This window comes from Pipistrellus kuhlii, unplaced genomic scaffold, assembly GCF_014108245.1.
Source record: "Pipistrellus kuhlii isolate mPipKuh1 unplaced genomic scaffold, mPipKuh1.p scaffold_m20_p_8, whole genome shotgun sequence".
Taxonomy (NCBI): Eukaryota; Metazoa; Chordata; class Mammalia; order Chiroptera; family Vespertilionidae; genus Pipistrellus; species Pipistrellus kuhlii.
The window spans coordinates 66,909,537-66,935,971 of NW_023425584.1; the positions used below are offsets into that span (position 1 = coordinate 66,909,537).

General features: G+C 40.1%; 1 protein-coding gene across 6 annotated transcripts in view; it reads right to left on the bottom strand.

Annotated features, from left to right (window-relative positions):
- The window catches only part of MSRA (methionine sulfoxide reductase A), a 334,526-nt gene that overhangs the window by 97,251 nt on the left and 210,840 nt on the right, over positions 1-26,435 (bottom strand). For all 6 annotated transcript variants that reach the window (XM_036423765.2, XM_045577004.1, XM_036423764.2 and 3 more), the window contains one exon: positions 9,689-9,793. In XM_036423765.2, the coding sequence (XP_036279658.1) occupies positions 9,689-9,793 (105 nt within the window). The remainder of the gene's footprint in view (positions 1-9,688; positions 9,794-26,435) is intronic.

Consider the following 26,435-nt stretch of genomic DNA (forward strand, 5'->3'; position numbering starts at 1 on the left):
AGAGGGATTTGAAAGTGCAAATAGCAAATTTGCAAAGAGCAAAGACACTATATGTAATATTAGCATAATTGCATTCTGGTAAAAGAAACATAATCTCTATTATTTTAGTCCCTTTGCAATGTACTGAGACATTTTGTTCCATGTGTGATTAAGAAGGTATAGGATTGCCTGGCAGGATGGCTTCGTTGATTAGAGTGCATCCTGTGCACCAGGAGGGTTTCAGGTTTAATCCCTAGTCAGGGTGCACATGGGAGGCAGCAAATAGATGTTTCTCTCTACTCCCACCCCGCAAATCAATAGGGACATATCCTCAGGTAAAGATTTTTTTAAAAAGACAAAGGTATAGGGTACAGTGTTTGAGGTCAAGTGCTTTAATTGTGTTGGTCACACCCTTTATAGTGTTTTCTGATGGTCTTAGGCTCTACAGCAGCTGTTCTCAACCTGTGAGTCAAAACCACTAGTAGGGTTGCTTAAGACCATCAGAAAACAAAGATATTTACATTATGATTCATAACAGTAGCAAAATTACAGTTATGAAGTAGCAACAAAAATAATTTTATGGTTGGGGTCAGAGGAATTGTATTAAAGGGTTGTGACATTAGAAAGGTTGAGAATCACTGTACTTATACCCTGAATAAGTCCCCGAAATTCAACTTTTCTGGGGTTGTCAAATTCCCTAGAACAATGGTGTTCTTCTCTGGCAAATTTTACCTGGTAATTCCTAATCATTTTGTAAGCTCCTTGATGTAACACGTTTAATATATTTTTATATGTCATCCAAACTTCCTGGCTGAAAGTTTTCAAAAGCCTATTTGAACTTTGTCTTGAAAATCCTTAACAGAATTATGAGGAGCTTATAAGGACAGACACTTTTTGATGGATAATGTGCTACTATTTTCAGCCATGGGTTTATTTGCATTTTCTTTTGGTTAATAGCATTGTGTAACAACGTGGGATCATGTACTACATACAGAAAGAACATGAGTTTTGGAATTGTGCCCTTAGGTCCAAATCCCAGCTCTGTCCCATCAGTACTAATTGGCTCATGGCAAATCATTTCACCTTTCTGGGCCTGTTTGTTCATCTGTAAAATGGGTCTAAGACCATCTGTTCACAGGTGACTTTAAGGATCAAATGGGACCACGTGGATGTAAGCACTTAGCACCATGCCCAGCCTAGAGAAAATACCCAGGAGGGGTCTTTTATTAGTTTGGAGGCACCAACCCTTAAACCCTTACAGTACTAGAAATGCAAAGAAAAAAATGTTAAATATAAGCTCTATAGTATTATATGAAAGAGGGATTTGAAAGTGCAAATAGCACATTTGCAAATAGCAAAGATACTATGTACATGTATGATAATGTTATGCAGGGAAAAGTGCAACTCAGAGAACAATTAATAAAGAAAAATGTCACTTAAATTCTTTGTTTCCTTTTTTTCTGTTTTTGAAATTCTTAAAAGAATGGAGTCCCTTTTAGAATTCATAATGCCGGGTTTGGGTCGTTTTGCATTTTATATGTGAGCAGCTGTTCCTCCACTATAAGTATGCACATCTGCTCATTAGCAATACAATATAATTTCTACTGTCTAATTATTTGCAGATGATGGATTCCTTGTACATGGTCTAAAAAAAAAAAGATACTCCTTCAAAATTGGTGACTTATCTAAAAAACTAAGTTAAAAGGGTCAGCACAACAAAGTTCAGATATTAATTTGGCGAGTTCAAGTATATGAACACCACTCTTAATTGATGCCAACTTGATGAGAAACAAGGAAAATAGGATTTTTCTCTCTCCAATTAATGTTTCCCAGGAGAGCAGGGCAGGGGAAGTGAGCTCCCTTCTCTACTGTGCACCTGGAAAGAGGTTATGAAGCAAACCTGCTCGAGATGGAATGGACGAACCCACCCCTGATTCTCTGGGGGCCTCATGAGAACAATCCACCTAAAATGATGCTTAGTGGGGAGAGAGAAGGGGAGATGTGGGATCAAAGGGCACTGAGTAGAAGAAAGTCCTTAGGGGTCTCTAGTTCCAACCAAGTGCTGAGGAGCCACATTAATTCCCTACTCATGGGTCTAAGGGCTACCACCAGGCCGGGTGTATGGTCCTGGGGCCCAATGAGACTTAACAGATATTGTGGTCCACTGGGTGCTCACTGTGGGAGGGGATGGGAGTATGAGAGGAAAAGAAGCACTGAGGAGTCAACTGAGGATAAAGGGTATAAACCAAGTAGAGGACGATCAGGAGTATTGAGGACATCTGCTGGGGAAGATCATAGAGGAAAAGTGGAGAAATACTGGGGTTCAAGAAGGAGCAGGACAAATAACCAGGAGGTGATGCCATGTCTCTCACCCAGGCAGGACGAGTGCAATCCTATACTCTGCCAGACACTGGGCTCTGTCCGACTGACTACATTCCCTCACACATCCTGACACACACTCATAGAACAGGAACTGTTTTACTGATGGGGAAAGTGAGACTCACACATTAATTTTTCAATGAGAAAATCTTCTTACCTAATAAAAGAGAAACACGCAAATTAGCCACACCCACAGCCAATCAGAGTGAATATGCAAATTAATCCAACAAAGATGGAGGTTAATTTGCATATGCAGGTGCTGAGCAGCCTGGAGGGGTGTGATGCCTGCTATGAGGGGAAAGGGGCGGCAGAGGGAGCTGTGCTTTGACAGAAGCGAGGACTTGCGACTCCTAGGCAGGCTGGGAGTGGGGACTTGCTGGCTCCTGGGCAGCTGGGAGTGAAGCCAGGGGAAAGAAGGCCTCTTGCACGAATATCATGCAACGGACCTCTAGTATTTAATATGAAGCTTACTTTCTAGAAGAGGAGATAGTTAATAAACAAGTAAGCAGACAAATCATTGTACCTGTAATAAGTGTTAGGCAGGAAGGAGAGTGCAGGGATAGAGAAACCTGGGAGTGGGGCTGAGGAAAAATACTTTCGTTCGGGTAGATCAGGGAAGACCTCTTTGAGGACAGAACATTTTGAGCTGAAGAAAAGAAAGGAGCTATTCAGGCCAAGGGCCGTGGGCAGATTAATCAATAGGTTCAGGCTCCAAGGCAAGACAGTGCTTGTGTACAAAGGCCACAGTAACAGAAATGCTGTGTAAGGGCTGGGGAGGGGTAAAAACATTAGCAGAGTAGGCACCAAGCAGCTAATCCTTGGTCATGCTGAACATGTAAAGAGTCTGGATTCTTGTCCCAAAGAAAATAGACAAGCAGCCCTGTGCTTTAAGCAGGAAAGGAACATACTTTGTTTTGTCTGTTTAACAGGTCATTATGGAGAAAGGGTTGGGAAAGGACAAGATGGGTCAGTTATGAAGCTACTTGTAGCAGCCAGATAAGAAACAATACAACTAGGACAAAGTGTCCAAAAGATGGTAAAGAGAAACAAGACTTGACAAGGCTCTGTAACTTTCCTAGGCCATACAGTGAGCACGTGGGATACCCAATTAAAACCATATCTCCTCTAACCCCAGAGTTCATACTCTTAACTGCTTAACAGATTTCATTAAAGACATTTACAATTGGGGAACATTTTAATTAAGATCTTCAGAGGAGTGACTGGGAACTCATCAGCTTAGAGTTGAAGGCTATTTTAGTATGGATATAGTTTCATCTGTTGTAGAAAATAAAAAGGCCTAAAATAAACCAAAATGACAGTAGCTTAAAGAAGACAGTTCTTATGTAGAGTCCAGCCTGGGATGATAACTCTGGAGCCTTCCATCTTGTAATACCTCAATTACAAGTGTAAAGCCCCCATCCCAGTGGTCCACACCGTTCACCACTACCAGCACATGCAACCTGTGGGAAGGGAGGAGGAGGAAGAGTACACAACCCAGAAGTTGTGTGTCATCACTTGTAGTCATGGCCGAGGAGGAAGAATTTGACACATTCTTAGCCATATGGCTTCCAGGATATTTAGTTGTTATGGGGAGAAGCATAATCAGCAAAAATTCCAATACTATAGAAATAGGGAAACTGATATGGGTTCAATGCCTAGTTTCAACCAGAAGGCCTCTCTGCAGGGAGGCCATTGCTCCTTCAGGAGTGCTCTAGAGCAGGCCTCACCTGCAGCCACCATTCACCAGGAAGGCCTGGAGCTACTGCAAGAGGTATAAAATCCACCTGCCCAGCAGGTATGGTAGAGGGGACATTGGGTTGGTTAATAAAATAAGCATTCAGTTTAAAGTGTGATTAAATTCATAGTCACATTTTAATATATTTGATTTAAAAAAATGTACTAAGGGCCCACCTATATCACAGGGAGATCCATGAAAACATTTAGCAACATAGATATAAAAATAAATAGACTTGGTGAAATTGTGTTGAGAACATAACAATGCCTGTCATTTGCATGGTACTTAACCATTTTCAAGTTATTTTCAGATTATTTTAATTCTAATGATGGCCCATGAAGTAAGCTATATAAACATTAGTATCCCTTTTTCTGAAAACAGAGGTTTAGAATGAATAATTGTTTTGGCCAATGTTGCAAGATTTGGAAGAGATACAGCAGGGGCCAGAACCCAAATATAAATCTCAGGTTCTGCCACATTGCCTGGAGACCAGAGGAGCTTGGGGACTATATGGTCAAGAATGGGCATGCCCAGTCTATCCTTAAAAGCCTGGAGGAACTTTATTTGTCCAATTAATAAAAAAGAAAGACTAGGACATATTAGCTTTAACAGTGCTATCTGAAAGCTCTGGCAAAAGTACAGGTTTTATGATAATTGGTAAATTAAGAGAAACGTCTACCCTATATACTGGCCAAATGTACAATATAATGATGCCATTAGGTCTGCTACTCCACACAACAGGACTCACTGCATATTGGCTGTGGAATTACAGGTGTCTGGCCCCACCTATATCTTTAGGAGCCTCCACTTTCTAAAAGTTCTCTTATGGGCTTTGCTCCCTTCAAAAGGGGAGACATGGGGACTTCCTTCTTTCCATGGAGGAGGATGGAGACTGTGAGAGCCGCCTTTAGTACGTGGAAGCAGTGAAGAACATGCAGGGTATTCTTTGTCTAATCTATGTCATGAATACCCAAATTAATAAAGCTGACTTTAATTAAGCTCAAATTTCTGCTTTTTCTTCTACAGTAGACACTTGACATTAGCAAGAATCCCACATCTGCAAATATTCAGGAAGACTGCTTTTCCCACAAAATGAAGTAAATTATAACTAAAATATTTAAGTGGCCCCTTTAAATCCCTAATGATTTTATAAACAAGGTACTAAAGTCTTTCAACATGCTAATTAAAACACATTTCTCTTGAGTCATAGTTCTGAGGAGAATTGCGTGTTTCCTGGGTTCAGCTTCACATCAAGTAGAGAATTGAGAGGCTGTGGTCCATGTCAAGTTCACGTGCAGCCCAGCTATCTCCTGCTAGATTCCCATATATATGCCCATCATTCAGGAAGTGAGCTTCCAGGGACATACTTCACCTGTAATTTTTCTGAGGTAAGAATTTGAAGCTCACTTCCTGAAAGATGGGCATATATGTGGGAATGTAGCAGGAGATAGCTGGGCTGCACATGAACTTGACACGGACCACAGCCTCTCAATTCTCTACTTGATGTCCCATGGTGACTCTTGCTAAGTTTCCCAGTGAAAAGTGGCACAGAAAAGAAAAGCATTCCTTTGAGCAGATGAGGTAAATAGAGACATTTAAGACTGAGTGCTCTGACTCAGAAAATGGACATTTCGGAGGCAACAAGTGGCATGCTGGATTTGGTGGAGACTCTGGTCTGTGAAGCAATAGGTTCTTTTCCAGAAGCAAGAGTGAACTCCTAAAACTGCCTACGGAATGTTCTTGCCTTTACCAGAATTGCTTGTCCCCAGAAAGACAAAATTTGCGTAAAAGTGGAGATGGCACTGACCTCTGATTTATGGAGCCAAATGAACATGGTTAGCTAATACCCTGTTTCCCCGAAAATAAGACAGTGTCATATTAATTTTTGCTCCTAAAGATGCGCTAGGTCTTATTTTCAGGGGATGTTTTATTTTTCCATGAAGAAGAATACGGTACACATTTATTGTTAAATGAAAATAAAGGAAATTTATTACCTATATACGGTACGGTAGTACGGTAGTTGTCAACACAAACCAGACAAACTGTGAATCCTACAGTATCAAGAATTTACTCATTTATTCAATGAAAATCATGTCATCATCTTCTGGAACATCATCATAACAATCCAATTCCTGAATTTTCTGGTGAATTTCTCGTGACTCCATTTCTTTCAGAATCAGTGGACCAAATCTCTCATGTTTAGCTTAGGGGGGGCCTTATTATCGGGGGATGCCTTATATTTCACTCAGAAGGAAACCTGTAAGTAGGTCTTATTTTCGGAGGATGTCTTATTTTCAGGGAAACACGGTAGTTACTGAATATAATGAGCACAATGATTAAGCTGAATAGGGGAATTATTCAGGATTTTTTTTTTTATTTGCAAGTAGTAGAAACCCAACAAACTAGCTTTAGTAAAAAAAGAGGAAAGAGGAGGATATGTATTAACCCTCACTTCTTGTAATGCTACAAGGAGAACTCTCAGAATTGAAGGAAGAATTGTAGGAGCATGAAGTCTCAGGGCTCTAAGTCTCCTGAAGGTTTCTCTTCCCAACTCTCACTTCTCAGTGTCTCAGCTCATCTTTCTCCCTTGCTTATCCTGTAAACAGACTCTTTCCATGCTTAGTGCACCATCACCTTGGCACCCCAATAAAGTGAGAACACTAGTTTCCCTCATCAAGAGTCATAGGGAAGAACTCCAATTGGTCCTGCTTGGTTCACATGACTGTTTTTTGGATCAAACATTGTTGACAACAGGAAAAGATACTGTGATCGGACAGACCTGGGTCATGTGATCACTCATTGGTCTTTTTTTCCAGAAGGTTTATGGGAAACCTTGCAAGGCAGAGAACTATTTTGTTACCATAGCCCATCACTTTGAACTATCCAAAAAGGTAATTCTAATAATAATGTGGGAAGATCAGATATCTTGTGATTTACTATGAGTGAGTGTGACTGTGTATATTGCATTAAGCAGTATTCTAAGCATGATCAAATGTTTGGAAGGGCAGAGAAACTTTGTTCCTAGGTGTGCAATTTGTAAAAATGTCACTCAACAATCCCATGGTCCTTAAACCCCAATCCCATGGTCCTTAAACCCCAATTTCATCTTTTGGCTTATAGAACTAAAGCTAAAGTTTAACTAGATGACCTCTAAAGTCTTTTCCAGTCTATGCAACCCAGTTAGAATAAAAATACCCCAACAATAGTACACCAACCAATATGGCATAACATTAGTGTTATGAGCTATATTGTATTTCCCTAGTACCCACAAATCATAATTTTAAACCCTAACCTCCAGTACCTCAAAACATAACCATATTGAGAGATAGTCATTAAAGATTAAGACTAAATGAGGCCAGCCCAGCTGAGTGGCTCAGTGGTTGAGTGTTAACCTAAGAACTAAGAGGTCATGGTTTAATTCCCAGTCAGGGCACATGCCCGGATTGTGGGCTTGATCCCCAGTGTGGGCCATGCAGGAGGCAGCCAATCAATGATTCTCTCTCATTGTTGGTGTTTCTATCTCTCTCTCCCTCTCCCTTCCTCTCTGAAATCAATAATAAATAAAAATAAAAGATTAAAGGAGGTCATTTGGGTGGGCCCTAATTAAATCTGAGTGATTCTGTTATAGTAAGAGGAGATTAGAATAGAGATGCACACAGAGAAGACAGTGTGAAGATAAAGAGAAAAGATAGGCAGGGTAAAACCAACCCTGTCAACACCATCTCTGACTTCCAGCCTTCAGAACTGTGAGAAAAGTTTCTGTTGGTTAAGCCACCCAGACTTAGATACTCTGTTATTGCATCCTTAAAAAATCAGATAGTAAATAAATGATTTCAAAAAGGGCTAAGGCACAGTTGAGATAAATTTAATATGTGGGATGGAAGACCAAGAGGTTCTTTTAAAATTCTTTTCTAAAGTAGAATTCCCCCATGAGATCAGAGGCCAGTATTAGTGACCTAATTATCTGAGGTAAAAATATGATAAAATTGGTAAGAAGTTAAGAGAAATAAGGAGAGAAAAGTGGATAACAGACTTCACCCTTTTCAAAATTTTACCCGGGCTAAACATAAGGTGATTCTTTCAGATAATGGCATTATGGTTGGCCTGGCCAAAGGGTGCATACCCAACCTCAGGGACCTGTTGAAGCCTGTTTCCTACATGACTTCAGGTTTACTGAGCTCCTGGTATGTGTCTCCATTGAGAATTTTGGAGTTCTCAGCATCCAGCCCTGACCCTTGGCATTGAGAGGCAAATGGCTGAATGGCTGCTCCTAGCAATCACCTTTAAGAGCTCATCAGGCACAGCTGCCACTGAGTCAAGCCTATCTCACTTGATATGAAGGGAGGCTGGTAGTCCACATTGGGCTGACACCTGAACCTTCTGATTATAGTATTCTTGCTCTACCAGTCCTCTACTGTCCCTGTCCCTTACATCAGTGCTTTCCCACCAGGGACTCATCCCCCCATGTCTAACCACACTTTACTGAAATGGAAAACTGGTTCTTGGCCTCCTTCCTAGGCTTTCACCCACCCTGGTGGGTTTGCCTTACCCGGGTTCATTTATCAATTTGTTACTTTTGTCTTAGCTCTGACCTTCACCCTTTGGCAAATCACACTGACATTGGGAAGTTCTCAGAATCAGGACCCACCAGTCTCTGCTGCTGAATCGCATTAAGGTTCCAGCACAAAGCACAGTGAGAATGTGGAAAAAGACATCCATTCACCAGGAAACTGCCAACACAGCATACCCGTTACACAAAAACTTGACACTAAAGGGAAGTATTTTTGATAAATACACTGATTGCTAAATGAACAGGGTTTGTGAAAATCATATAGTACTTTTCAGCTCATAAGCCTCATAATATCAGATCATCCCATTGGCAAAGCAGTGATCATAATGCTGTTAGGATGAGATCTGGAAAATGGCTCCATTATTGAATATTACAATAATATTTGCCAACATTGGATTTTTGCTTGTGTGTATATTCAAATAAAATTTCTGGCCACCATTGTTTATAATACAAATATATTAATGTCTCCATATAACAAATTTCACAGAAGAAAAATGAAATATTTAAATAATGAGAGCATTGTGGAGCTACTGAATACTGTATTTTACCTTTATGTTCTTTTTTCTTTCTTTCTTTCTTTCTTTTTTATCACCCACAGACATTAAAAAACACATAGCCAATAATGTCAAAAGACAAGAAAGGCTACATTCAGGAAAATAAAGGAACCATAAATCAGAAAACTTTGGAGCTGCTAAAAGACACTTTAATTTTGTAGACAAAAGACTGCATTAAGGAGGAATAATGCAATAATAAAGGTGAACGAACCTCTATTGTCTGGCATCTTTCTCTGTGGGAATTTTCCCACCCCTGACAGCTGTAAAGGGGGGAGGGGCATCGACTGTGGCTGCGCCTTTATTCTCTCACCCTTTTTCTCCCCAGCCCCTCCTCTTCTCCGTCAATAAATGTCTGCAATCATATTCTTGAGCTCCTGTGTGATTTCAAGGTTCATCTCTTCCATGCAGCTCAAACACTAATTATCCCAGCTGTAATTAGTAAGATAATTAAATACTGGCTCACTCATCTACCTTGGGTCGGGTCATGATTCTCCCAGAAGACCTTGAGCAGCTCCTCAAAGCTGATGCGCTCTGGCTGGTACACCACCCGGACTACTTCGGCATGCCCAGTTTTTCCTTGAAAGAAACAGAATGTACAACCAAAATTCACTGACAGCATCAATTTATTACAAGTTATTTATTAAAAAACAACAACCTCTACACCAAAGCTAACATCCTTCCCTCTGAAGGAAGGGTGGGAGCATAATTGTGCTTTAGCTGAGGTTTTGTTCTAAGTCTCTGTCACTGGTTATTTTCCCCTAAAAGCATACAGTTGTCATTTATCAACCTTCCTGACAATGCTGAATTCTCCACTGTGCTCTAGCTTTTTTTAGATTCACAAGAAAACAAGCTCGAGTTTTCATTTTTCCAATTTCACCCTCATGAAACCTTATGGATCCCCTCTGACATAGTGCTTGAGATTTGAAATCCTGCAAAGGGGAATGAGTTGATTTATTTTTATCATCATGCCTTGCTGTATGCAGTAAGCTCAACTGCAATTCAGAGAGAGATGGTGCCGAATAGAGAAATTTGTAAAATGCAGACCTATAACTTGTTCATGTTAGATAAATTCATTAACAGAGGAACATTTGCTGAGCTGTTAACACTGAGGCAAGGTCAGGTTCAGATACCCAGTGGGGCAGGAAGTGCTTTCTCAGCCCACTTTATCTATGTGGTAAACAACTACTGTAGCAAATGTCTGTCTCCAGCACCTGCAGCCATTCTCAAAGGTGGTCTCCAAGATTCTGTGGATCCATGAAAAGGATATTTGCAATATCACTTACTCCTACAAAATTCATACCCTTCCTTATTTTACAGTGTTAGGATATCCTATATAATAAAAGCTTAATATGCTAAGTGTCCAGTTGTCTGATTGGCTGTTCAACCAATAAAAGTATAATATGCTAGTGATATGCTGAGGCTGCTCAACCACTCACTATGTCATGCACTGACCACTAGAGGGCAGATGCTCCAACTGGTAGGTTAGTTTACTGCTGGGGTCCAGCCAATTGGGACTAAGCGAGATGGGCCAGACACACCCTGGAGCTTCCGATGGTCCCTTCCTGGCCCTGATCATTTACCGGTGGGGGTCCCTTGGCATGGAGTCCCTTGGCTTGACCTGTGCCCTCTCCCAATCCAGGACCCTCGGGGGATGTCAGAGAGTTGGCCCGATCCCACAGGCCAGGCCATGGGCCCCACTGGTGTACAAATTTGTGCATCAGGCCTCTAGTGGTAAATAATAGAGTTGTCTGTATAAACATCATCTACATATTTAACTCTGTTGTCCATCTCTCTTCAACCCTTTCATGTGTAGTTAGACATTTAGCCTTGCTTAAAGAGCTATCTGACCTTTGCATAGGCCTCTAGGTCATGGTAATCTATTTCTCTGGTAGAAGTGTTCTTCTTTAGGGTGGAGCTCCCATACCAGCAGTCTTAAGATGGAAATTGGGAATCTTAAGATTGAGCAGCTCCTCAAATCTTAGGATAAGGTTGGCTATACCTAACAATGTTAAGGTGAGGGCTAAAAACCATATAACTGAGGGTGGGGATAACACAGACTGAGTTCCATTCTATAAACAATCAATCAATCTATCTATCTATCTATCTATCATGCCTATGTAATGAAGCCCCAATAAGATCTCTGGACACCAAAGCTTTCACCAGTTTCCTGGTTGGCCATACTCTCTGCATATGGTCATACATGGATGCCAGGAAGTAACACATGGGCAAGTAAAACCCTGACTGCATGTGACAGGACACAGAGGCTTCTGCTCTATGCATCTCTTACTTTGGTTGATTTGCCAAAAATGATCAGTAACTGAGAATAACAGCTCTCAGTGAGTCCTAACTCATTATCAAACCTCACTTGTTCCAGGAATCCCTTGAACTTACACCTCAATTTGTAAACCTGTTTTCATATTTGTTGGTAGTCCCACCTTCATTCTCACAACCATCTTATGTGTAAGCAGGGAAGGAAAAGCTCCCCATTCTACAAATACAAAATCTGAGAGACGTATAAGTTAGATTTGCACTATGTCAAATATCTAGTGAATTTCTGAACCATAACCTGAAAAAATACCTCTGACTTTTTCCAGGATTCTATTTTATCTTCTTTCAAATTTCAATTTGTTTGATTGTAGAGACAATAGTTTTCAAACAGTATGAATCTTAGAAAATGTGGAGAAGTATAAAAAAGAAAATGAAAATTATCTATACTCCTCTCCTATAAGTACTATCAATATTTTTTACTCATCTCTTTCTGGATATGTACCAGATTTATTTTTAATAAATTTAATTATTAGTGAGTTAAAAGTCATGTTTATTATTTTAATTTTTTAATTTTTCTAATTTTTATAATGTCTTTTTTATATTGAGTTATTAATATTTTATTAATTGATCAGTCTATATAATTTTAATTCAAATACTATAGTAATGTCACTTAAGCATCTAGGCAGATTTTATGCTAACAGATGAAAAGAAAAATGAGGAAATTATAGGAAGGTGATACATTAAGTATAATAATCATGTTATTGTAAAACCACTTTTTATCTACTTTAAAATATTACTATTTTGTATTTTGAAATGTTTAAAGAAATGATTTAACTACCTAAGAAGTAAAACCCTAAGAATATTAAAAATGGCAATAATATGTTACCAACATGACAAATATATTTCATAAGAAAGGCATAGAAACCACACTAGAAATAGGTAAAAGATGTAATCACACAGAAAAATATAAACGTAAATCAAGACTAAATCATGCTCACCACTTTTAGTGATAAAAGGAAATAAACACATATTGCAACATTAAGATACCATCTCTTACTTATTACATTTTGTAAAAAAAACTGCTGAAAAGTGCCCTTACAGCTCTAGAACTGGCACCCTCCATTGGCTGGTGCCGTGGCTACACTCTTGTGAAACCCCGTTGGCATATGCAGAAAAAATCACACAGATTAAGATTAATTCACCCTAAGTGGTCCAGGAAATAGATCTCAAAGCTATAACTCCAAACAATGGAAAAGAGACATGCACACACAGAAAATTCACTCCATCATCATTACGATGGTGGAATATTATAAGTAACCTATAAGTCAAACAAACAAACAAAAAGAAGCAGATTATGGTAGAGCCACAGGATGAAATATCATGAAACCATTAGAATACAATGTCCCAACCCTAGTAAAAGCTGTTACTTCTTACTGAATGCTGATAAAATGGCAGGCACTTTCCCTACTTGATATTCTTTCATGCTTACAACAAATTTTTCTATTGTGGAAAATACATCCTATATAATAAAAGTCTAATATGCAAATTGACCATCACTACAACACACAAGAGGGCCACCCCCATGTGGACACAAGATAGCCACCATAAGATGGCCACCACAAGATGGCCTTCAGCAGGGGAGGGCAGTTGTGGATGATCAGGCCAGCAGGGAAGGGCAATTAGGGGTGACTGGGCTGGCAGAGGAGAGAAGTGGGAGGTGACCAGGCCTGCAGGAGAGGATAGTTGGGGGGTGGGGGATACCAGGGCCTGCAGGGGAGGGCAGTTGGGGGGAACCAGGCCTGCAGGGGAGGACAGTAAGGGGGGACCAGGACAGCAAGAGAGGGTAGTTAGGGGTGACCAGGCCTGCAAGGGAGGGCAGTTAGGGGTGACCAGGCTGGCAAGGGAGGGCAGTTAGGGGTGACCAGGCAGCAGGGGAGGGCAGTTAGGGGCAGCCAAGCTAACAGGGGAGCAGTTAGGCATTGATCAGGCTGGCAAGGGAATGGTTAGGAGATGATCAGGCTGGCAGGCAGAAGCGGTTAGGTGCAATCAGGCAGGCAGGGAGGCAAGTGGCTGGGAGCCATCAGTCCTAGATCATGAGAGGGATCCCAGATTGGTGAGGGTGCAGGCTGGGCAGAGAGACACCCCCAACCCCCCATGCAAGAATTTTGTGTACCAGACCTCTAGTATAACATAAAATTTACCATTTAAGCATATTTAAATGTACTACTAAGTGCAATCACTTGTTGTGCTTCCATCACCACCATCCATCTCCAGAACATACTCCCTTTTTCCTCCCTCCACTCAGCCCCAGGCAATCATCATTCTACTTCTGTCTCTTTAATTCAACTACCCTTAGTAATTGATATAACTGAAATCATATAGTATTTTTGTTTGTGACTGGCTTATTTCACTTAGCATAATGTCCTCAAGATTCATCCATGTTGAAACATGTGTCAGAATTTCCTTTCTTTTTAAGGCTAAATAATATTCCATTGCATGTATACACCATAGTTAGTTTATCCATCCATCTCTCCAAGGACACTGTATTGCTTCCACCTTTTGACTATGGTGAATAATGCTGCTATAAATATGGCCATACAGATATTGCTCACAACTTGACCAAAGAGATGTGCTCCCATTTTATATATAAGGAAACAAAAGCCTCTTCACAAGCTTTTTCACACAATGTCTCATAGCCAGTAAGTGACAGGATCCAGCAAATATCCAACCAGGATTTAATGGGAGGTGAGACTTGGGCTCATTGTATGACTCTGAGCCAGGCTTCAGATACCTGAGGTCACCAAGTGAGAGAAAATATAACACAGACAGTGGTCCAGGTGAGAAGTCACAGTTGTGTGGTAATTGACATCCAGGCTGGCAAGACTTTTCCAAGATTAGGTTCTTCTTTTGTGGCAGCAATAAGGGGTCAGGAAAGATTTCCACTCACCAGTGAACACTTTCAGACATAATCTGAGCACTGACATTATTTTTGGAAAGGTTTTGAAAAAACTTGGTTGTTTAAAAGAAACTATTACCATTAAAATTCAAGATCCACCTGAATTAACAAACAAAGTGTGGAGAAGCCTTCTTCAAACTTACCTTTAAATTTCTTTACTTTATTTCTCCAAAGTACAAGAGCTGGTGTAAAAATACACAGTGCAAATGATCAAAAGGATTAAGGGGCCAGAAACCACTGACACAGTGTCCACGCCTCCCAGAACTTACCAATGTGCCAGGCTAATTTGATTCCTGGAACCAATCTGCAAATACTTTCTGGTGCTTCCAAAAATAAAAGGCTATATCTTAAAAAATACTTCTAGCTGTTTCTTCACATAACTTGTGCAAACAGCCTAAGAGATGTGATGTGCAAACAATGCTTATTAACAACTCACAGCACATTAGTGCTTTTACGTTGTTGTTCAAAATATCTTGAGGGGAAAAAAATAGAGAGGATGAACATCCTCCCTGGGCATTTCTCTGTGTGGCCTCATGGGTGGATATGAGCAGTCATTCCTTACAAGACAAAACATCCCGCAAGAGACATAGTGGTGTGTTCTGGGGTCAGAAAAGTTGGACAGTCTAGAGTCCATGGGAGCTTTTCAGGAGCCAAATCATCTATACGCAGCCGGGTGTTTTTAAACAGCTCCCCAAGATAAATAAGCCAAGTTTTAAAAGCCCTATGTCATAGCTCTCCATCCCATGGGGGAAATGTTATCTTCAACTCTTCCAGGTTAGCATGATTAATGTTTGCTACATCAGGCAGGTGAGGAGAGAAGAGAGAGCAGGCAGGTGGCCTACTCAGTAGGCCTGGGCACATGATCTGACATTAATAAATACACATAGATTGGAGGAATTTTTGTACTGGATTTTTTGGCTACTGACTTCCCTTCACCTGGATGAGTGGCCATGCTGAGCCCAGCCCTGCTCACCTGCCTGTGGACCAGTCCCCGAAATGGAATCATACTTACAAACTCTGCTCTGTTTCTGTCCCTAACTATTGAATTCTATGCAAACCTCACCACATGTCTTACTATGGACACAGTTGCTACCCAGACGAAGATATCAGATACCATTGATGAAACCTTAACACTTTACCGTATGGGTCGACACTATGTTTTACTTATTAATTTATTAATATTTACTGAGTGCCTACCAAATTCCAGGCATTGTGCTAAGTGCTGGGGATCCAATGGTAACGACTGTTAATACAGTGACAACAAAGAACACTTGCAGCCTGGGCACTGCCTGCAGTCTGGGTCCAGGTAAGGAACTGCTCTCTAACAGAAAAAGATCTGATCTATTCTATTTTTTTAAATATATTTTTATTGATTTCAGAGAGGAAAAGAGAGTGAGAGATAGAAACATCAGTAATGAAAGATAATCATTGATCGGCTGCCTCCTGCACGTCCCACACTGGGATCAAGTCTGCAATTGGGCAAGTGCCCTGACCAGGAATCGACCTCGACCTCCTGCTTCACAGGTTGATGATGCTCAACCACAGAACCATGCCTGCTGGACCTGATCTATTTTATTGATCCTACAGGCAAGATGGTGAGTAGAAATGAGGTATAGTTTTTGTTTTGTTTTTTCATTAAATAATAACTATTCTTTAACTCCCCTCAACTTTCTCAGCCAACAAGGCCCATCCAAACTGTTAAACCAGATCAAAGAGCACACAAAAGAGCCAGATGTGTGAAAAAAGAGGCAGAGTGGGGGATGACTAATACTGCCCTTTTCCCATACGAGATTGAAAACACTGCTTTCCTCTTGCTAATTAACTACAAAGAGGTAAGATGTCAACTCAGTTTCAACTCCTGCTCCTGCAGGTAGAAAATGTGATTTCCAACAATGTACTTATTATAAAAAAAAAAAAAAAAAAAAAGTCCTAATACATCAAAATTGGATGCCCTGTGGAGTTCATTATAGGATTTGAGGAGTGTCTACACTGTCACTTTATCTTGGCTTTTTTTCTTTTGTCTCATCAGTCACTTAAAATGTCCAAAGAGAAATGTAAGCTTTAAAAAGCTTCCTATTGATTGAAAAATAGAACAAATACTGTTAGGGTGATTGTAATTTTTTTTTTTTGTCCACTATGGGAGACATGGTGGGGAATTTATAATCCTCTGGCATGTATTTATTACAGACACATCCTTCTGAGATTATTCTCTCCGAGGGGTAACAGCAACATAGTTGAGGACTTGATCAAGAAAATTGCTCAAGAAAACAATAAATGACAACTATTAATTCTTCATGCTACTAGGTATAGCTATTTTCTTACTGCTACAAAGCTAACTAATGGGAACTAGTCTAGGAGTGAGTGGCTTACTAGTTTCTGTATCTAACCTGCTGATTTTAGAGGCAGGCCCACATATGCTTTGAGTTGATTATTTTTCAGAATATGAAGTGTATGAAAAGTTCTATGTGGCTGGGCTGATCAATGCCTATTTCCTAGACCAGCACCAGCTCCCACATGACTACGAGATAGGCAGGAATTATGAGATATTGTATTAGCAAAACTAACCTGCTAAGTCGAGAATCACGGTACCCTTGAAGCAGAGAGATCAAATATAGTTTTATTAAATGGCCTGATTTAAATGTAAAAGGGCATTGCACACTAAGAAACTAGGACTCTTTGATGCTGTTAAATTATACCATCAAGTAAAAAATGAGTCTTGCTTGTACCTTGTTATTAGTGGGCAGCACAGGATTGGTTCCCAACCCTATGCCTTAGAGAAACGTGAAACTTTAAAAAATACTCCCATCTTTGACTTTGCCCACACTGGGGTCCTGATACTGGAGACCTAGGGTCAGTCCTGGGCATATTCTCCTCACAAAGCCCTAAGGATGCTTTTGATACAAAGTTGGGAACAGAAGCCATGAAATTAAGCATTTGATAAGTGCAACTATACCAAGGAAGTTAAACCAGACAAGATTTTTTTTAAATCAAGTCTCAGGATTGTAAGGGACTCAAAAGATCAACTAGCCAAATGACACATTGTTTCATACCATTGCAACACCCAGATGAACATCTCGAGTGGTGGGATACACACGACTTCACAAAGTCATCCATGCCATTGTGGGGATGCCCTAACCACTGGAACGCTGCATCTTTACTGAGGCAAATCTACCTTCTTCTTGTCCAGGCTGTGCCTTTGGGGGTCTACTCACTTCACAATGACTCCCAAGAAGGCTAAAGGTATAGAGTTTCTTGGGCCAGATAAAGGGCACTGACTTTGGATCAGAAGAGCTATATCTGAGGGCAAAATCTTCCATACAAGCCACTTATCTTCTCTTAGTCACAGTTCCTCATCTGTAAAATGGAGATATGAACATCTGTCCTATCAATCTTAGAGTATGGAGGAGAGCACTAAATACTGAAGGGAAAGCACTTGGGAACTTACTGGAAATCTATGTACCAGTACAAGTCTTTCTACATCACATAATACTAGTGAAAGCCAGGTCATAATGGAACTTCACTATATGAAAAGCTGTCAACCATTTAGGGTCCAAGAACAGAACTATATGGAATGCTCTCCAAGCAAAATTGGATTTCTTTGGGCAACTGCCAAAGATAGATTTTCCTAAAATTGTGTGTGTTCCAAATTAGAGTAAAAAGATAGCTGGAGAACTCCTGGAATCATGATCACAAAAGAGGTCTTTAAAACCAAGTCAGATGTATTTTCATATTCTTCAAAAACCATTCACAATGCTTAATGACATGGAGGAGAAAAGGCACCCCAATTAGAGCTCCTCTTTGCTAACACTGTGGCTGCTTATACAGAGGTGCCAGAAGAGCTACTTCAAGTCATCCAAGGATAATAACTGCCTATTCATCTGGCACATAAACCACATTACAGTTGCTTTTTAAGTGTAAGTGGTGGCAGCATATTCTCCCAATTTGCATGGTACATTATTTATAGAGGCCCAGTGCATGAAATTTGTGCACTGGTAGGGTCCCTAGCAGTTGCAGGCTGCTGGCTTGGTACTCCCTCTCTTCCCCCAGACACCTACTAGCACCAGGACCTCCCTCTCTTCCCCTAGCCAGCCTGCCCCCTGGTCGAACTTACGGAAAAACTCAGTTTAGGGGGACAATTTACATATTACACTTTTAATATATAAGATATCCCAAATAGGAATGACTTGGCAGGATCAGCCAGAAAGCATGGCTCTGACGTATTTAGCTGCCTAAATTAATTAACAGTAAGTATAACTTTATGCTTAGTTTAAATAATTTTTAGAAGAATGGACCTATGAACCAAGCATTTAGATTTGTACATAACTTAGCCTCAAGCCGGACATACTGCTGATGGTCTGGGAAAAGTCTTAGCTTTGTCTATCTATCCGGTACCAAAAGCACCACTTATTTGGTCCCCCCCCCCAAAAAAAAAAATAAAAAAATAAAATAAAATAATAAAATAAAATAAAAAAATTATATATATATATATATATATATATATATATATATATATATATATATAAAAAAAAATCAATCCAACAGCCTTATCTTGAAAGCATGTCAACAAGATGAGCTTTATCTTAATTTTATAATTGACATTGTAAATAATAATAGAAACTCTTAAAATATCAGCTGATTCTATAAATTTAGTCAAATATAGTCTAATTCTGGCATTATCAATGGGGTTGTAGCACTTCCAAGGGCAAAGGGGCAAAAGCATCTTACAGGTTGAAATGAAATGATACAGCCCTCCAAAGGACCACCATACACAACCTAACATATAGGATATCTGTGATATTAAATTTTAATCGGGGCAGGGGACACAGTTATAGGAAAGAAATGGCTAAAAAGACTCCCTAGGGTGACTATAATTTTTTAAAGATTGAGAAACACTGGCCTAAATTAATTCAATTAATACAGCAATACAATCACATTGACGAAATAGCTTCCTTAACATCCTGCCTCATTTTCGCTTCTGGATGGGGCTTGTAATTGAAGGCAACCACCAGCAGAGGGATTTGTTCAACAAGGACTCATTGAGCAGCCAGCATTGGCCCTGGGCATTCATTTGGGTGCAGCTATAGAGGAATTTGATTTTAAAGAAGCCAAAACTGGAAATCATTGGTAGTAATTAAAAATAAAAAAAAATAAAACACTTAGTACTTACTCTGTATGAGCCACAGCTCTAAGCACTTTATAGATATTAGCTTATTTAATCTTCCTGAAGAACCGATAAGAAAGGTTCTATATACCCATTTTAAAGATGAGCACAATTAGGTTAAGTGGCATGACCAAGATCACTACACCAATAACGAGCAGAATCAGAATCCAGATTCTGCTCCATGCTGTGCACTCAACCCACACTCTGCCAAGGAAGGAACAAGGGAGGCACTCTTGGGGAGGACCACCATCAGAAAGACATTGACCCCAAATCCAAAGGTTGGCACAAGAAAGTACATTTATTTATGTTTAAAAAACAGAAAGGTTTCTGCAAACCTCTCCTTTTTAACTATTTACCATCCTTTATTTTTTTTCATCCTTCCTTTGATCAATATCCCTAACGAACTCATTATCATGCAAAAGAAGCAGCGGTTACTAGTTTTCTACTTCATTCACTCTATCAAGAGCCAAGGATACTGCTCAGCGAGGTGGCCAGCAGTCAGCCCTCACTGGGAACCCACATGAAGGAGTGGTTCACGTGCTGAGCTCACAAGGACACAGTAGTTCTTCCACAAACACCGAGGAGGCTCTGAAGTCAGCTGATAGTGATATGCAGGTTTTATAAGACAAAATGTAGGCTGCATTGTATCAGTGGAAACTACAAGAATGTCTGGATGCATCTCACGGCTCACTGGAATAGAAACTCCTGTAATAAACCTTTCCAAGCAAAGTGAAACCTCTTGTGTGAGCATGCGTGTGTGTGTGCACGGACACATACACACACTAATGCATTATAGTATACAAGGTATGTTCCTATGTACATATAATGTCTGCATCTTTAATTTGAATTGGCTGGGCTTTTCAGGGAAGTCTTCTGGGCTAGGTTTAAGAAAGCTCCTGGAACAAAGAATTGGATTTTCCCTCCCTTTCTCTTCAGGAACAATCTGCACGCTCAATGCATTGTGGGTCAGCTCTGACTATTTGTGCGTGCGTGTGTGTGTGTGTGTGTGTGTGTGTGTGTGTGTGTGTGAAGGGTGTAAGTGAGAGAGGCTGGTTAGATTAAATCCAGGTCTTTTCCTCCACAAACTACACAGAGAGATTTAAAGCAACCTGCTTTTCTAACCTGTTTTTGGAGGAGAGCCCTGAACTCCAGGATTAAGAATACAGATTTGGTGGCAAGAAAGTGAGTTGATAAGAACTGTATTATGTCAAGATTAATTTAGCAACCCTGTGTGGACTGTTCAGGTGGGGAGAGTGTCTGGAGGCAAAGACAGTGATGAAAAGGACATCCCCACTCTTCTGTGTTTACCTTCATCTGCACACCCGTCACTCACTGATCAGAAAACAGACTGGAATGTACTGTGGGCCCTGCATCACCTGGGCCTGCAGAGACCACTGGGCCGGACACTAATGGGGCACAGAATGAACATCTAACTCCCAAATGGTGATAGTGCTGGGAAATATGAGCTTCTCCAGGTCTGTTAATATCAAAAACATTGGTAGAGATATCCATTATGTAGGTCAGTATAAATTATATTCCTTGACCATCAAGATAACTAATGGAAATAGTGCAAATGACTTTCAAAATGTAAATCTGAAGCTGCAGAAACATCGGTAACTATTTCTGTGCTATGTTCTCTATCTTGGCCCTTCTGCAAATTAGGAATAATTGTACTTGCCAGACACTTACTTCAGAGGTTGGTGAGAGGATAATGTGTGTAAAGCTTGTTGGTTTTTGTGGATGAAAGGTTTTTGATTAGTAGAATTATTACTATTCATTAGAAATAACAAATGCATTATTTCAGCTCCTAATGCATCCCTGACATCTGCATGCCAGTGTGCACAGGAGGATGATCTTGGAGGACACATCCTGTCCCCAGCACTGCTATTGAAAAAACTGCTCCTCTCTACCTTAAAAGAATACTTCAGAGAAGCCTGTAAAACCTGAAAAGTAAGTCCCATAGCTCTTTGTCCCTTTATCTAAAAAGCAGGAAAAAATATATATATAATTAGAAATGTGGATAAGAAGCCTTCACCATTGTGCTTGGTTATAAGCTTCAGATGTTTGGATCCCAGCTCAATAATGGCCATCGTCTGGATCAGTGCGCCTTCACAAAGCAGGCACCTACTTCACACAGAGGGTGGGGTCAAGGCCTCAGGCACAGAGAATAAAGTGGAATTCTCCACAGAGGAGCCACTCCATAGAACCTGACTATTGTGTAGATGTGATACCATCTTCCCCTGGGGCACGTGCCAGCAATCATATCTTAAAGAACATTTCTTACCTATACTAGTAGCCTTTTCTAAAGTATGTTATAAATGGTTTGCTTGCTCCTGTATTCACTGCCCTTATTGTTTCAAGATCCTGCTTTCTCAAAATCATCAGTCTAAGCCTGTGTGCTAGTCAGCAAGTATTGACATTCTCAAGGTTGTGTCATCTCAGTCTGTTTGCGTACAATTATCTATGAGGGTGGAAATTGGAAAATTATGTTCATGTAAATGTTCTCCATTAATTTTCATTATGTTGATCCTTTTTTAATAAATAAGTTAAACTTTGTTATGCAACATTTCCAATGACAGAGAGGGAGAAAAGGAGGAGAAGGTGAAAGAGGAAACAGAGAGAATAAGTAGAGAGGGAGGAGAGAAAATAAGAATTGGCAATACAATTTAAACTAAGTAGTTTAGAGCTATTATAATTTACTAGAGGCCCGGTGCACAAAATTCATGCCCAGGGGGGCACGGAGATGGGGGTGTCCATCCTCTCCAATCTGGGACCCCTTGAGGGATGTTCGACTGCCCATTTAGGCCTGATCCTACTGAGATTGGACCTAAATGGGCAATTGGACATCCCACTCACAATCCAATACTGCTGGCTCCCAACCACTCTCCTGCTTACCTGCTTGATTGCACCTAACTGCTTCTGCCTGCCAACTGATCACCCCGTAACCACTCCCCTCCAGCTTGATCGATGCCTAACTGCTCCCCTGCTGGCCCAGTTGCCCCTAATTGCCCTCTGCTGCCTGCCTGTTCCCCCCAACTGCCCTCCCCTGCAGGCCTTGTCCCCCACAACTGCCCTCCCCTGCAGGCCTGGTCCCCCTCAACTGCCCTCCCCTACAAGCCTGGTCCCCTCCAATTACCCTCTCCTGCTGGCCCGGTCATCCCTAAATGCCATACCCTGTTGGCCCGGTCCACACCAACTAGTCTCCCCTGCAGGCCTGGTCCCCCTCCCCCAATATCCCTCCCCGGCAGACCTGGTCACCCTCAACTGCCTTCCCTTGCAGGCCTTCCCCGCCTCCCAACTAGCCTCTCCTGCAGGCCTGGTACCCCACTACTCCCCTCCCCTGTTGACCCAGTCACCCTCAATTGCCCTCCCCTGCAGCCCTGGTCCCCCACAACTGCCCTTTATTGCTGGCCTGATTGCTCACAACTGCCCTCCCCTGCTGACCATCTTGTGTCTACATGGGGGCAGTCATCTTTGACCACATGAGGGCAGCCATCTTGTGTATTTGAGTGATGGTCAATTTGCATATTACTCTCTTATTAGATAGGATTGGCTATTTCAGTAAAAAATGCTTTCTTCTTATATATCAGTATCAAAAGACTTTAAAAATTAAATAATCCAAAAAGTAAAAATCACAATAAAAATTTTAAAATACTTTAAACTGAATTATAGTGGAAACTCTATAATTAAAAATATTGGGAGGCAGCAAAAGTGATTTTTTGGTATAAATTTATAACTTTAATTCAATTGTATTATAAGGAAGGAGTAAAAATATCAATGAACGAAGAAACAAGTTATAAAGAGAACTATAGAATAACACAAATATATTTGGAGGAAGGAATGAAAAAAGGGAAGCATAAACTAATGAAACATAAAACAAATATTCAATAGAAAACAATCATAAATCCAAAAATTTATTTAAAAAAGAGAAAGCACAAATAAATAAAATTACAAATAAAATGAGACCATAACTACAGATGCAACAAAGATTAAAAGATGAGATTAAAACTGCCTGCAAATACAATTCTTAAAAAATACATAACTTTCCAAAAATGGTCCACAAAGAAAGAAAAAGGCTAAATTCTCTTAAATAACTAATTTTTTAAAACTAGATTTAGTTTTAAAAAAAAATCTTTCCGAAAGGAAAACAATGAGGCCTAGAGGCCTTTACTAGTACAGGTAAATTCTATAGAAATGGATTATACAAACTTTACATAAACTCAAAATAACAGGAAAAAAAAGGGGGAGGAGGGTAGGCAAGATATGAAATTCAGAGATCATAAAGAAAAATATCAAGAAATTCAATCACATTACAATGAGGAACTTCTTATCAAAAGATAATGTAAAGAATTTTTTAAAAGGAAAGCAACTAAAGATAAGAAAAATATTTGTTATAAGTAGAAGTGTGAAAGTATTAGCATTTGGCAATCATAAAAACTCCTTAAAAGAGTTTTCCAGAAAGAAAAAAAGACAAAATTCTCAAAAGGATTAAAAAAAAAAATTATACCTTGCCCAGCTGGCATTGCTCAGTGGTTGAGCGACGAATCAAACCATGAATCAGGAGGTCATGGTTTGATTCCAGGTCTGGCACATGCCTGGGCTGCAGGCTCAATCCCCAGTAGGGGGCATGCAGGAGGCACAATCAATAATTCTCTTATCATTGATGTTTCTATCTCTCTCTCTCCCTTTCCTTTCCTCTCTGAAATTAATAAAAATATATTTTTTAAAAATTTATACCCTGAAGTATGTCTATAATATCTTGAAAATCAAAACTTACAGATACTCTTCAACTCAAAATTCCAATAAGGACCAGTGTGACTCAGTTGGTTGGGTGTCATTCCATGCATTGAAAGGTCATTGGTTGGATTCCCAGTCAGGGTACATTCCTAAATTGTAGTCTACATCCCAGGTGGGACCCCATTCAGGAAGCAGCTGATCCATGTTTCTCTCTCCTTCCCTCTCCCTTCCTATCTCTCTAAAATCAATAAAAACAGCCCTAACCGGTTTTGCTCAGTGGTTAGAGCACTGGCCTGTGGACTGAAGGGTCCCAGGTTCAATTCCAGTCAAGGGCATGTACCTTGGTTCTGGGCACATCCCCAGTAGGGGGTATGCAGGAGGCAGCTGATCGATGTTTCTCTCTCATTGTTGTTTCTAACTATCCCTCTCTATAAAAAATCAATAAAATATATATTTTTTTAAATAATAAAATCAATAAAATCAATAAAAACATATTTTTTAAAAACTTCCAGGAGGAGTCTAGAGATATTCTTACATTCAGGTACCAGGAGATGTGCAAGGATGTACAAAGCAACACTGTTTAAAATTGTAAAGAAATGTGCCAGGACCGGTTTGGCTCAGTGGATAGAGCATCGGCCTGCGGACTGAAGGGTCCCGGGTTTGATTCCGGTCAAGAGCATGTACCTTGGTTGTGGGCACATCCCCAGTGGGGGGTGTGCAAGAGGCAGCTGGTCAATGTTTCTCTCTCATCGACGTTTCTAACTCTCTGTCCCTCTCAATTCCTCTCTGTGTAAAATCAATAAAATATATTTAAAATTGTAAAGAAATGAAAACTACCCAATGTCCAGCTATAAGGAAGTGAAAAAAATAAATTGTTAGCATGGCTATCCAATAATATACTCTCAGCAGAAAACAGTGATGAACTATGGCTATGTGGCTTAATATGGATGAATCTCAGGAACAATATGCTGACTGAGAAAAAGAATTCCTGCACAAAATCTGTAGAGTACAATATCTCTTATAAAATGGTCCAAACAGGCAAAAGTAAATAACAGTTGCTTTGGGATACATGAGCATGTAGTAAAACTAAGAGGAAAAGCAAAGGAATAATACACACCATGTTCAGATAGTGAACAAAGCTGAGGATGCAAGGAGAAAGGGCAAGCTAAGAACTTCTACATTATTGGCAAGTCCTAGTTCTTAAACGGGTGAGTTCCTTTTATTAGAGTTTACATATTAATTCTCTTTATATAACCTCTTTCATGGATCAAATATTTTGTTTATTTAAAAAGAAACACCTGTAATGCCCTTATATCTGTTTTTATTAAAAGAAACTATGAATATTAACCTTTACTTTTCATTTTAAGAGCAAGTTATTAGAAACATTCACCTAAGCATTTAACTTTAATTATACATATAAGTGCATGAGTTAATTATAAGTCTACTAATTTTTTTAAAAGTTGTACTGTGTCAATCTAGACTGAGAGTAATCATTTTCATTACAGAGGGTATGACACAAACCGCTTTTTCCTTAATATATTAAAAACTACTCTTCAAAAGCCTTATAAATAATAAAACCCAAAAGATGACTTGGAGGTTGTTCAATGACTCTTAGAGGGTGTCTGCTAGGAAGTTAAATATGGTTGCTTTTGCAGTAAACCTTAAAATAAACTATGCAGTTTCCTACCACAGGCCATGCCTTCCTGGATTAATTAGAAACTCAGACCTTGAGGTGCGAGCTGTATTGTTCATGGCTGGTGAGGTCCAAAGACCTCTCAATAATGGCCTTCTGAGAGCATTATTCTAACCTCTCTTCCTAACGGGGGCCTGCCTCAGGTCAGGAAGCTTTGGGTAGGAGAGGAAGGTGTGGTTGGCTTTTTCATGCTCCACTTTATCCTTCTTCTCTGTCATTCGGACCCTTTCATGATTGGGCCCTGAGAGAGGAGACGAAAGAGAGAGCTCAGCCCTATATAGTAGATGACATTTGTAATCTGGTATGGGCTGAATTGTGTCCCCTAATGGTCCATGTTCTGAAGTTCTATCCTCTAGTACCTCAGAATGTGCCTATATTTAAAATGTGGTCTTTAAAGAGGTAA